At 35.2% G+C, this 14,034-nt stretch overlaps 2 protein-coding genes across 7 annotated transcripts in view; one reads left to right on the top strand and one right to left on the bottom strand.

Annotated features, from left to right (window-relative positions):
- The window catches only part of LOC135682051 (fibroblast growth factor receptor), a 31,084-nt gene extending 24,268 nt beyond the window's left edge, over positions 1–6,816 (top strand). For both annotated transcript variants that reach the window (XM_065196761.1, XM_065196762.1), the window contains 9 exons: positions 520–642; positions 1,518–1,575; positions 1,770–1,861; positions 2,285–2,490; positions 3,374–3,414; positions 3,834–3,930; positions 5,002–5,165; positions 5,903–6,048; positions 6,616–6,816. In XM_065196761.1, the coding sequence (XP_065052833.1) occupies positions 520–642; positions 1,518–1,575; positions 1,770–1,861; positions 2,285–2,490; positions 3,374–3,414; positions 3,834–3,930; positions 5,002–5,165; positions 5,903–6,048; positions 6,616–6,816 (1,128 nt within the window). The remainder of the gene's footprint in view (positions 1–519; positions 643–1,517; positions 1,576–1,769; positions 1,862–2,284; positions 2,491–3,373; positions 3,415–3,833; positions 3,931–5,001; positions 5,166–5,902; positions 6,049–6,615) is intronic.
- LOC135682053 (bifunctional 3'-5' exonuclease/ATP-dependent helicase WRN) overlaps positions 1–14,000 on the bottom strand; it is a 63,184-nt gene extending 49,184 nt beyond the window's left edge. For 2 of the 5 annotated variants that reach the window (XM_089113308.1, XM_089113307.1), the window contains exons 1-7: positions 13,750–14,000; positions 13,123–13,148; positions 12,369–12,526; positions 11,978–12,120; positions 11,321–11,390; positions 10,365–10,491; positions 9,031–9,132 (exon numbers count right to left, since the gene is read on the bottom strand). In XM_089113308.1, the coding sequence (XP_088969434.1) occupies positions 9,031–9,132; positions 10,365–10,491; positions 11,321–11,390; positions 11,978–12,120; positions 12,369–12,526; positions 13,123–13,148; positions 13,750–13,801 (678 nt within the window). In that variant the 5' untranslated portion in view covers positions 13,802–14,000. The other 3 variants (XM_065196767.2, XM_089113309.1, XM_065196765.2) reach the window with 3 other exon arrangements.
- Between the last annotated feature and the right edge of the window lie 34 nt (positions 14,001–14,034).

Below are 14,034 nucleotides of genomic sequence, written 5' to 3'. Positions count from 1 at the left end.
TACTAAATTTAAATTAAATAAAATAAAATCATACTATATTATGTTATATTATATTATATTAAAGCATATTATATTATGTTATATTATATTACACTATTTTATATTATATTATATTATATCATATTATATTATATATTAAATTCAAGAAATAAAACACCATCAAAAATTGAAAAATTCCGTATAAGTAGCTAAAAAGTAGCTTTTTTGCATGGTAAATAAATTTTGTTACTTTATTACGGGCCCCATCAGAGCACAGGCCCGGACCCTTTGCCCCTCCTAGCCAACCTCGGGACGCCCTGGATAACAGTAGTTTCACTGAATGCAAAATTTTCCATTTAAACAAACTTAAATTGTTCAGTTGGATCTGTTGGCATTAACATTGTCCAACCTTATCATGACATTATGAAGGTAACAAACTTTTTGGGCCTTTGCAAATTGTTTTCACATAAGTTTTCATATCTTGCCCATATGAGATGGAATATTGCAATATTTGATTGAAATTGTTTAAAAAATTTTCAGTACGAAAAAGAGCATCCAGCATATCTTGACAGAGCTGCCATGTTGCGGAAAGGAGCCTCGCAGTCACCACGAATAAGCTATGACTACGATTCAGCGAGACCATTGTTACCAAGGGGATCATTGGTGGGTCTGAATGTAGATTTACTCCTTAAGCCTCTGTTTCCCTACTGCCTTGCTTGACGGACGCTACAACGGAGAGGCAGTACCGTCCGTCAAGTGAGGCAGTAGCGAAACTGAGGCTCATAGAGTGAGTCTAATTTGAATGATGGATTTCGTTACAAAACTAAATCAAATTTAATCTAGTGGCCATGAAGTTGGACCTGGGTGATGTCAGCAAGGAACCAGGGGTCAGTTGGGACATATGCCAGCCCACTGATCTTTATACCTTGGAAAAGTACCATTCCAATAAAAACGGGACCTTATTACTCTCATCTATGCAATGCTGATCAATTATAATTAGAATCATTTGATTCTAAGCATATTTATACCTGATAAACCTATCACTGAAATTTAGTGTGGAAACAGAAGTTGTCGCGGTATTTTCCAATTGATATGCTCCTAAACTTTTTCAAATGTTTCTGACGTCCCATCATGTTAGCCAATCCTATTTCTCAAAACAGAGCTGGTTTAGCATACTGTTTAAATGCAAGATAATTTTTTGTTATGTCTGATACAGAATTGAAGATAAATTTTAAACTTTTTAATCTGACTTAAACGACATTTGAGAAAATTGTAATCCCTCATCATACGGAAAAACGTCTTTTGTGATCTTTTTTCTAGTTGAACCTCTGTCCCTAAGGTCATTGACGATAAAATGAAACTTATTTTTTTGGATAGCTCACTAGATCTTTTTTTGTAATTTTCTTTGATTAACATAGATAAACATTCATATTTTTTGTCCAAGGAAACAAATTCTAAATAACCACCAGAAGCCACCAATATACCGATTGCGAAATTTTGATTTTGATTTCTCATGAAACAATTTGCTTTTTTTTCAGGATTCGACCTCGCAAAACAGTTCGCAAGCAACACCCCAAGCAGTATCAGAGAGCAAAGGTATAAATTTAAAAATAATTAACTAACTTTCAGCAGTATCAGCTATTTCAAAGCTGGCATTTTCGAAAGAATGTGATGAAATCATTTGCAGTTACTTTTCTCCCGGCACAAAGTTCGACTTTTTGTAAATACTTTAATGTTCATTTGCACAATCAGAATCAAAAAGGTCTCAAATAACGTTTTATTTTCCAAAGATGATGAAAAATTAAAGGAAGCCTGCCCATTTGATGAAATCCTGACAGCTCACGATCTCCAGAATTTTGCGTGTCAAATAGCCTGCGGAATGGTAAGTATGCATGTTCAGTAGCATTTCTCTATATTTCACAAATGGTGCTCTTTTGTTTGAATGATGAATAGAACCTCACAATCCAAAGGTATTTAATTTAACAACAATTCATCAATCAATGATAAAGCATATGCTATCAATCTAATTAACCATAATCTATATCATGATATGGATCAAAATCTGTACATAGATGATTTTTAACATCGCAGAAGACATCAACATACTTTGAGCAGCAAAACCTCTTATGAATTCTACACACTCAAAATTTCGACTTAAGTTTCGCAAATTAAATACGCAATGCTGGTAGTGACTGTTGAAACATTTACGCGAATCTCTGTAGTCTAATATCCAATGATCGATCAGCGAATTGTCAAGTGGTTATTAACAAAGAATTCTAACATATTTCTGTATTCACTTTTCAAGGAATATTTATCTTCAAAAGGGATAGTCCATCGTGACGTTGCAGCGAGAAACATTCTTGTAGGCGAAAACAAGGTACTGAAGATATCTGATTTCGGTCTTTCGAGAACCGGTGAGATCTACGTGAAGTTGGGCCAAGGAAAAATTCCTTTGCGATGGATGTCCATTGAAGCAATCAAAGACAATATTTACACAAGCGAAAGTGATGTGTTAGTATTCCTTGTTTTCATTTGAAAATTGAAAGCAGATTTTATTGAAGTTTACTGTTAAAGAATCTGATTCTCAATCACATTAACAGCAATGCATTTCATAGGTTTCCAAACAACTGCGCCACCTTAAATATCAAATTGAATTAAAAAAGGCGTTAGCCAATTGTTTACATCCTTGGAGATGAAATACCGAGCTGCTGCATAGTTCATGGGACCCGAAATATTGTTTTTTCTTTATGTAAGCGTTATTTAAATAATTTTGTTATTAATTTCAACCACACTGTACGGAGCATTGAGCAAGAAATATTGAAGAATTTTTCATGTGTATTTTGTTAAAAGACAGAACTGCGGCATTATCAAAGGAATGTATCTAGATTTTTAACCATAGATATAATGGATGTGATAGGGATATTAACATGCTATAATATTCTTCATAGAATTTTTTTCACTTGGAATCCTTCTACAATACTTAATCTTCAAGGGCACTTTTAAAGGCAGTGTGTCTGAATATGTAGCATGTATTTAAGAGAATGCTGTTCGGTCTAAACCATTCAAGAAAGAAGTAGCTCGCTCTAAACCAATCAATGAGCAAGAAGCTTTGTTAACAGAATAACAGTTTTAAAAATTGTGCATGCAACTACAATATATGCGGACAATCTTGGTTATGAAACAGTTAATTCAGCTCCATTGATGTCGTATAAATAATCGGAAAAGTGTGCTCCATTGACTTTTGGGAACAATCTGTGAACCCCAGTCATTGTCTCCTCCAATGTGATCACCCGCCATTTAGACTCTCAACAACGGCACCCTAGACACGCGCTTGACCTCTCACACCCTAGATTCAATACGATATTAAGGGGGCCTAAAAATTTCGATTTTTCAGATGGGCATTTGGAATCGTTATCTGGGAAATCTGCACGCTAGGTAAGTAACTGTACCGTGAAATAGCAAAACTTATCTCAGATACTTAGATATTTCAACTAGGTTATAGCATCGGGTAATAGCATTGGGTAATAGCATTGGGTGATAGTATTGAGTAATAGCACTGGGTAATAGCATTGGGTAATAGCATTAGGTAATAGCACTGGGTAATAGCATTGGGTAATAGCATTGGGTAACAGTATTGGGTAATAGCATTGGGTAATAGCATTGGGTAATAGCATTGGGTAATAGCATTGGGTAATAGCATTGGGTAATAGCATTGGGTAATAGTATTGGGTAATAGCATTTGGTAATAGCACTGCGGGGAAATAAACAGTCTTGCCGCGGGAGTGGCACTTCAACTAGCATTCAGTCTTTCTATAACCTCGCCGCTGAATTTTGCTCTTTTTCTTTTTTCACAGGAGGATACCCATATCCGTCTACAGCCGATTCGGAAATAATGCGCTTCCTTTTAAGTGGAAAACGCCTCGAAAAACCAGAGAACTGCACAGATAAAATGTACGCAAAGTTTTAGCATATCTCGTGCAACGTCTTGATATTAAGGAAATATAATGTCTGGATGATTCAACTGATGCTTCTGAAAAACTATTGATGATAGTAATTATTCGTAGGGCGTGGAGGGGTTGGGTTGGGGCACTTTTCGCATTCTTATCTACAAAGCTATAAGCTATAAGCATGAGTACGCATATCTTTATTCAGAGGTACAATACTTCGCATCAGCAATACGGCTTTATCTATGGACTTTCTTATATAGCACTTCCCGTAATTCCCATGATTGGTTGTTTAAGCTCAACCAGGTAGATAATACAGGTCCTTCACAACATATTACACATCACACGGTTACTTTCAACTACAATGCCGGCCAAAAGTCTTGGAACACTTGCTATAATTTACGTTGTGCACGAGCTGCAACATCCCCTCCCCCCTTGTACAATGTTGTGCCACGGAAATATGAATAATCCTACATGTACAAGTGATACATTTTTACATAGCTATGGTTTTCAGCTAGCGAATCAACATTGTATGAGGGGGAAGGGGGGCAACACCCTCCTTGTTGACATGGAAATAGAAAGGAACGCGCGAAATCACAGAAATCTCAGGGTGTTCCAAGGACTTTTGGCAGGCATTGTACATAGGGTGTAGTTTCATATGTTGATAAATTGATGAAGATTGCGAATCCAGTAGCGCAACTGATTTATTTTGGTAAGGGGTAAAGGGTAGGGTAAGGATCAAAAAAGTATTTTGTCCCAACTTTCAATCAAGATGCCAGTTTTGCTTAATACATTCAAACAAGAAAAAAATTTATTACCAACTACATAGAAGATTATTTTCTTTACTTTTATGGCACCTTGTTTATCTTAGATTCTGTTTATTCTCTTACAATTGAATTTATACGAACTTGTCTGAACCGATAACACTTTGATTCAAAAAAGTAGTCTGCACGAACAAAAAGCTACACTCTCCCTGAAAAATAAAGATCCGTAAAAATAAACAAATAAACAAAAAGCATCCGTAGAAAATAAACTATTACAGTCAAATAAACGTATTAATTTGCCAAGCTCTTTTTAGATATCAAATCATGAGATCTTGTTGGATGCACTTCCCTGCAGATAGACCCACATTCAAAGAGTTACATGAATCACTCGATGATATGAACAAAGATGAGAGTTCATATGTAAACTTCAGCACAATCCAACAAGTCATACTGCCACCGACCAGTGAAGATATCATTGGTAAGTCTTTCAAGCGTCGCGGCGAAAGTGATTTCAATTCTGATACAGGGGTGTAGCGATACGTAGAGAACGAAGAAGGCTCTCGTGAACAATATTATAAAATCCTTAGTAGGTCTACGATACAAGGACCCCTAGCCCACTGAGTATTACACCTGTATAAATAGGGATTGTGAATTTAAAGCGTACCAGACTACATATTTGGGGTTTTTAAGATTTGAAGATCAGTCATCTCAGACAGGCAGAATTCCTTTCCTGGATACTATTTTAGAATTCCATTTATTTTGAAAATTGATCTTGGCTGAATGGGGGTCCAACAGAAAAGAATTATTCTGGGAACTCTAGGCTATAATACTGATAACTGTGATGAATACAGTAAAATGTTAATCTCAGTAAAGTCACAGAATATAACACTAATTATTAACAGGGCTTTAAATGGAGGGGGTGGGTTCTGCATGGCCCCTCCACTTGGGTTGAGCTTGTAAGCACTTACCCTGCCCTCCACTACAGCACTTATTCCATCGGAATTCCTGATCTTAAAATTGATCATGATAATAAAAATGACGAGCCTGATTCAAGTTAAGTACAATGTTTGATGGGATTGTTCTTTTTCGGTCTGAGAAGGGCGGCAGCCGATAGTTCAAGCTGTTGCATTTATCAAAGATTTGTTGTTGTTGTTTTGGTTCATACAGTGATTGAATTTAACTGCGTCAATCCTCATTTTGGTTCTTTTATTCAAGATACCCAAGGACATCTTCTCAACAAAAACGATTCTTTTCGCAAGTCACGTGCCCCCACAAACCTCATTCAATTCAGCGATGGATCCAACTCTTACTTTCTATCTGAAACAGAAATTGGCTCTAGAACCGAGGACACCAACAGTGAGGTATGTATTTTAATGCATTATCGGGGGAAAAAGGAAATTTGTGTTCACGTTTTTTAAATTTTGCTTCGTCATTATGTTCACTTTTTTCAATTTTGCTTCGTCTTTCAACAATATTACACTTTAAAAAGAATGGATGTTGAAATGAAATCAATTATGAAAATTCATCACATCAGATAAACGGTTATCCGAAAATTCAAGGGACGAGTGAAATATTTCAGAAACTCGAAAGATTTTCGAATTGCTCTTGGATCTCGTATTATCGCGAGGCTTAGAAGTGGAGGAAAAGAACGCTTTCTCGTGGAGGAAAGGAGGAAATAAACGGTTCTCGTGCTGCTTGAATACTGTACCACGGAAGAGAAGAATAATAATTCTGATGGAAGTAGCAAAATTACTAGCATATTATTTACTAGTTAAAATAAATTTTTTATTTATATCGGTATCGTGCCTTAGTTTTAGATCATGTAACCAGCTCTTTTATCATAATACAACCATTATCACAATGTTTGATAATGGCAAAATGTCACACATCCTTTCACTATTTGCAACATAATTCTATTTCCCTGCAAGGCCACTGATTTCAAAGAGAGTAAATTTGACGGCCCAGCGGCGGACAAGCAGCTAAGGACAATACAAGAACTGGAAGAGAAGCAAAGAGACCTCGACTCCAAGGAAGATCATAGTGATAACGAGGCTATGAGCAACTCAAATGGCATTAACTGCGAAAGGAATGGAATTAAGCCAGATTTGCCTGCAATAATGATACCTTAGAAAAACAAAGAATACAAACTTTGAAACTGCATAGATTAACAGTGTTGGTTGCTGGATTTCCTTCCAGGAAAAATCTACCAGCTGTAAATCTTTAGTTAAATCATTGTCTTTTAGACCAAGGAATCATTCTAGCTCATAGTAGTTAGACACATTTCAATAACAAGCGGGTCTGGCTCTTAGATTACAGCAAATTTCACTATTCGTTATAACGTGTTAAAAGAAACCTTTGTCAACCTGTTTTTATATACACATTTACCGTTGAAGGGTCCTGGAAACTTTCAAACATGTGGAGAGTTAAACCCTAAACATGGACCATCTATTCTAGAAAATGAGCGGATTGTTCAATTCTAACTATATATAATTATTTGGGTTTATACACAGTTTTAATGTTTGTAGAAGAAAGGACAAATATGAAGCCAGAAGGTGTGTTGGCAATAATTTGTCGCATTAGAGTATGTGGACTGCTTTATATGGCTCCAATGTAGGCATAGACCAAATGCGAAAACAGCTGGGAAACAAAGAGCACATCATGGGAGGGGGGTCAAAAGAGTTAAGTACGTTTGGGAATCAGGTACCCCCTCCACCACCCTGCTCCCAAGGTCCCTGATCATTCATCTATTACATTAAATCTTATCTGCTGGGGTTATCTGCTACAAAACCTAAGTCTTGAAATACAGTAAAGTCCTGATATCTCGAACCTCAAAAGGACCAATGAAATTGTTCGAGATAGCGAGAGAGTTATGGGGGGGGTATATTAATGTATTTGGCAAGGGGGCTGCAATATCAGTTCAACATATCAAATGTTCGTGTTATCGAGAGTTTTATGTATCTTTCTCTAATCTCTTTTCAATAGCTTCTGCTTAGAGAAACAATTGCGTTGATGTCAAAACAATAGTCAGGTATCTTTCGAAATTTGGCTCATTATATTCCAGTTGCAGGAAAGGTCTTGAAAAGGTCAAAAATAACTCCTTGTTATTACAAATGTATAAAATATAGATAATTTAGTTGTAAGTCTAATGTATTAATCCAAAATATACTGTACACATTAACTGACAAATAGTCAGAGCAAACTTTGCATTCTCTTGTCGTTTCTTCAAACCTGACTCAGCTTTTCAGCTTAGAAATTTCAATATGCAAAAGCCAACTTGCCTGAAATAAATCTTACTATCAAAACATGAAATCCAGAGATTGCTACATTAGGATTCCTGATATGAATGGGCAAGACGCTTCGAAAGAATAAAAATATACATTTACGCCTTTGGAGTATAGAACAGGATAGTTCTACGTTGCTTTCCGAGTTTCAAGCTCAATGCAACTGTAAGCAACTGTAAGCGTGAAAGTCGGAGTAGCAACTTGGAACCGTACTGTTCTATACACCAAAAGCATGTACAGCTCTGCCTATGCGGCATAGAAAAATTTATGACAGACCGGTAAACAGTAATTTTCAAGACATGGCTCAAGATATGATGGTTTCTACTATATTTCATTGCGATCTTCAAGGGTTAAGGCAACCACCAGCGATCATCTGTGTCATGTTCCTAATTCTTCAGTGGGTTGGGGGGTTGAGTTGAGTGAGACATTTGGATCAACGCAGAATCCCCTTTGTTTTTCTAAGATCATGCGGGTCTATTCAGGCAACTAGGCGACAAGCTTTTTGGAGTCGGCCCTCCGTTTGGAACTGAAAAGGTCTTCAATCTGGAATTCTGGATAAAGCTGGAATTCAAGATGGAAGGAGGGGTCTGCCATTTTCCTTAGCCATTATGAAAATTTCTTGAATAAAAATAGATTTCTTGGCGGATGCAAAAACACACATTCTTAGGCCCATAATTCGTTGGAATAGCATTGTACAGAAAACTGCAGCAAAAGAAAAGAACACGAACTCAATTCCTGACATTAGATCTGTTTGAGACTGCACAATTAAAGGATCCACAAATGACACGAGTAGCGTCGAAACTTTATCAAAAAAGTTACGAAATTTGAAGAGCAGCCGGTGGGCTTACCAAACTTCTTTGTCTCCACACGCAAAAAAATCAATGTATCGCAAAAGACATAGATTTAGTATAGTATAGTAGACGGTGTAGTTGATCTAGTAACTAATACACTCTAACAAAAATATCAGCCTTTCTAGAAAGTCTGATTAATGTGTCATAACTATCTGGTCGTTTTGATTAGTTTCCTCAAAGTTTTCTTAAGTAAATCTTTCAATGAACTTACATATGCATCCAGGGTTGCGTATTCAATCTGTTTTTGACTTAACGGAAACCTCTCCCAATTGCTACATCTAATTTTCGGGTCTTTTTCCAGTCTTTTCTTCACCTAGCAATAGGAAACATAAAATTAAAATGTTATCGAGAATTAAAATTATCTTGATGAAGCAGCTGAACAATTTGGAATTAAAAACTTAGATTACCACAGATGAAGAAACATTCGAAGAATTACCAAATACCAAAAACAATAAAAAAAAGTTTGAGGTGATTCAAATAAGGTTCTGAAATAATGGCAGTTTGCAACACTGAATTTTTACCAATAAAAAGGAAAAATTGAACTTTTCTAATCGCTTAGAATACGTTATGAAAACAAAATTTTTAAAAGTAAATGTTTTAAAACGTTAAAACGTCACAAACGTATATAAAATTTAATCATCCGGTTGGAACTCCTTGTAAGTTTAATCATTTTGAAAATCTGTCTTTTAGTTGATCTCAATCAAATTTGCAAATTTGAAATCTTTTACAAAATAGGACTTCTTTGCTTTAACACATCACTAACAGTTACTTAAGGAATTATTTCAAAGGTCAAATCATTCAGATGAATTAATCGTCCATTTTTGCCAAAATGATTAGCTTCCAAATTCTAAAAGGATTGCTTTCTTGATTCAAGATTTGAAGAGATATTGAATTAATATAACTGGCTTCTAACAAACTAGTATAATACAAACAAGATCTTGAAACTACTTCAATAGGCAGTCTTGTGCATTTGTGAATGACTATAACATTAATTAAAGGAAACTTTGAGGGGAAACTTTTTAAAAAGAATATTCGCAGCTCGATCAGACTAAGCATTTATTTGTTTTAAAACATCCGAAAGTTATTCTCGTTATTCCAGTCGTTGAATCGTCAATGTTGTGTTCAACTTTTCAAAAAATGTTGTGTTCAAAGCAGGATAAGGAAGAAAATTTAGATTTTAAGATTATTATAAAGTTAGACAATATTTAACTTTTTCAACAGAGATTCAACAACTCACAAAAGTGGCGTAAAGGACATTTTGGAGGGTTTCCCAGGAGTTTTTGAGAACAAGGAAAAACGCAACAAATGGTACAGAAACACGGAAGCAACTTAAATCTTCCGCGGGAAACATGGGAACATTTTTACTAGTTTAATGGAAAAAGAAAACATTTTTTCATTTTTCAACGAGAACACAAAAGCACTGGCTATTTTTTCAAAGGGAACACCCCGAGTTTGCACTTATCTTGTGCTTAAAAAGTTTTTAAGGCAAATTCTGGTGAGCAACAACAACTTGAGAGACATTTTCACAACAATCACACGGCTTACCACGTGGACTAGCATTCCATTCAAGCTCCATTTTTCATTTATTTTCTTTATTTCGTTCAGCATCTGAGACAAGTCTACAACACCCACTGGATTCACCTTGTAGTCTGTACGAAGTTTTGACATATCTCTAAATACAACATACATCATCGAAATAAAACGAGCATTACTAAAACTCGATGAGAACAAAATTTCATTGCATATGTCTACCGATGTTGTGTTGCCATTGATTTGCAGTAAGGACTTTGAAAAAGAAATGCAAGTACTGTATATATTTATCAGAATAAAAGCCACAATCATACTTATATTTTGAATGATTTTGGCACGTTTTGCTGCTGTTTAAAATCACAGGTGGCTTATATTGCCTAATCAAGGGCTTTCATTGTTTTATCCAGATCATGTCAAGCTTTCCTGATACTTTGAAGCTGAGGGTGATAATGCAGAAAATGAGAAAGAAATACTCCTCTGGGCCATGTTGATTGCCCATGCTGGACGATTGGTTGAACTGCAATGTCTCTTATTTTCTGGTTTAAGTAAATGGTTTTGTATGGTTTTGTGAGTGCAGTTTCTAATTAAGGATTGCCTGCATTTTTTGATGAACCCCTATTTTCTGTGGCTTATAATCAATAGCGGCTTATACACAAGGGTGGCTCATAATCGAATAAAAACGGCAATTTTTTTCTATTGAACTATATGGACAAGAAAAATCTAGTTAAAGTTTAGGGCTCAAAATTGCCATTATTTTCAAAACATAGGTTAAGTAGGGCGCCATTAGAGATATGAGTAAAAGTTAAAAGACTCTATCATTCAAGTTAAATAAAATTGTGCTTTCAAGAATGTTATGTTCAGCAATGCTTTGGAATCTGAGAACAGAAAAGCTATTGGCTCCACCAAGATAACAAAAATTTGCACATCATTGCATCACAGTTAAGCAACAGATGAATATAAAGAAGACATACCCATCGATCCCCACTCCAGTCTTGATGATGTTTTTGTCTTCCAAAAGGCATTTTAAAGCAACAGGAAAACCTTAGAAGGGAGATGTAATCCTGCTCTTAGTACATTGTATGCAAACGATTACAGTAATATAGGCTGTTACTTTTCTTGATCTTCATTATATTTCTATTGAAAAAACTGCTGAATACTTTCAAGGTTTTGATACAGTATAAAACAACTAGATTTGCAGTCCATAGTCAGTGGAAAAATTGTGGCTACAGGTTGATACAAACATTTTTGCGGCCGGAAGCCTTTACATCCTTTACAATCAGAAGATCAACACCCAAAAATCTAGAAGCAGTATGAAGACTTGTGAACAAGTTATTGCTATCGCTAATGCTTGTGAACATCTAATCTATTGCTAAGAATCAAAACTTAATGTCAACTTCCTCACTGTCAAGCAAGGCTATGCCCAGGTCTAAGAAGGTTCGGAAGCTCTTCACTAAATTCAAGCAATCAAAAATCCAAAAGAAATCTTCATTACCTATTTGCCCGGCAGAACTTTTTCAGTATGCTTATAGATAATAGAAATATACTCTAGGACAAATGGTCAACAAACTGTGACCAGTATATTTCATGTATTCTCTATACAAATTTTAGAATAATCACAAAGGCCTCACCATTCATAGCTGCTAGATGAAACAAAAAGCATTCCTTCTCAGAGGTGCAAATCTGTAGAAGAGCTGTTTTGCATAGCCCCTCACCAGCCCTGTAGTTAACTTTCCATTCAATGTCAAATCCACAAACAATTGGTTTATGAGGGCTGAAAATAAGCATCACATGGAATAAAAAATCAAAATCTTAATTCTTTCCATATGTCAAATAAGAGTGGAAATATTTTAATCTTTTGTTTTAACCCAAAGCAATATATTCATAGACAAGAAAGCTAATAAAAAACTCAACTGGATTTTACATCAAGAGCATAAAGAGCAAGAGCCATAATTACAATGCCGTAAATGATAAACAAAAAGATCCTGTGTTGCTAAAAGAGCAAGTCTGTTGTCAAATTACCTGTCTAGCATATTTTGGCAAACAAAGTTTCCTTCATCCTTCTGATGAATATAATGTACTTTTCCATTGAAAGTGAGGCATGTTGCTAATTGTTCAGCAAAAGAAAGGTCTTTTTCTTTTACATCTGGCTTCTTTTGATTTGGTCTGTATGATTGAATCTAGAAGTTAAACTGTATTACAAAAAACACAATATTCAAGTATTTGGTTTTATAAGTTAACTATCAAAATAGCAACAAAGAAAATAATAATTTACAAGATTGCACTATTTCTGCAATATTTAGAATGGAGTAATGCAGAACAGCAAAAGCTAAGGGGGAAAGCAACAACTTTGACACCTTTCAATCAAGAAAAAATATTTTAATTTTAACTGTGTCTTTCTTTTTCATGTACATTTCATGGAAACGCTTCTAATTATCCACAAAAATTAATTATCAAGCAAGGTGAACATTTCCTATTGGGAAATGCTATTAAGAACTTTGTCCCTTTGATGTGCTTCTTTGATAAACTTTTTTAATGGTTAACTTGTAAATCAAACTTATAGCTTTGGTTAACCTGGATCTCTTTGCAGTTTTAGGTTTCAAATGCTTGAGCACCATTAAATAATGCAAATTATAAAGAAAACCAGCAGTGGCAATTTCCTAAGCTAGGTTTTCTTTGGTAGACTAAATAAAGAGTGTCCCATGCTTTACAACATCTAAATTATCAGATAACTTGGCATCAAATTGTTATATAAAATGAAGAACTTCATACATACATTCTGACAATCTGTGCTTTCACTTTCTAAAAAATAAATCACAAAAATTGGTGACCTGTGTCTTCAGACAAGAATGTGGGGGCGAATTCATCAACTATAAAACGTTTTTTAATGAAACTTAGGCAAAAGTTTTCAAAATCATTTAGTGACTCGAGTGGTTCAAAAAAGTTGGTTAAATTACCAGTGCACTGCAGTGTTTCCTAACTGGAACAGAATAAATACAGCCTTTTCCTTTTAACTTTTAGTGTAAATATATGCTGATTACATAAGGTTTTCATTAAACACAGATTCTATTAAGAACGATTGAATCTATTTTTTAACATGACTTTTGAGCATAAATTCGATTTGGCCTGAAAATAGATTTTCTTGCTAAAAATCATTGATTTCCTGCAACCGTTTCACTAGTTTTTGCAGGAATCAGAATAAAAAGACGCTAGAGAAGTGCCTGCAGAACATATAGGGAAGAAATACCAGTTAAAATTATGGGAATAAGATGCTTCTACCTTCACACATCATTAGAATCACACCTTACCGAATACAACACATGCACGTGCAAAAAGCCAACAACAAGAATCGAAAAGTTTCAACCAGCAGAAGGAAAATGCCCGAAAATCAACCTCGTATTACCTTTATTGTGTTTGGCTTTCATCCATGCTGGTAACTCGCGAACTTTAGACATGTTTTTTAAATCTAGTCTTCGAAAAGAAGTTGCAGACGAAAAGGAAAGAAAGTCATATCAAAGTTCCCGCGTTTTGAGAACGAGGTGAGATCAACATGGCTCGCTGAAGGAGAACCCAAATTGGATGACTCAAACTAGATAAATTATTTTCAGCGAAAGTCAAACATTTAACTTTGACATACATAAAGATATAGATTAACATTATCGCCTTTAGAAAATCATTGAAATTTCGC

Source organism: Rhopilema esculentum, chromosome 16 (assembly GCF_057945365.1).
Source record: "Rhopilema esculentum isolate cy_ngs chromosome 16, ASM5794536v1, whole genome shotgun sequence".
Lineage (NCBI taxonomy): Eukaryota > Metazoa > Cnidaria > Scyphozoa > Rhizostomeae > Rhizostomatidae > Rhopilema > Rhopilema esculentum.
Note: the sequence above shows the minus strand (reverse complement) of the source record. Positions and strands in the feature narration are given on the sequence as shown.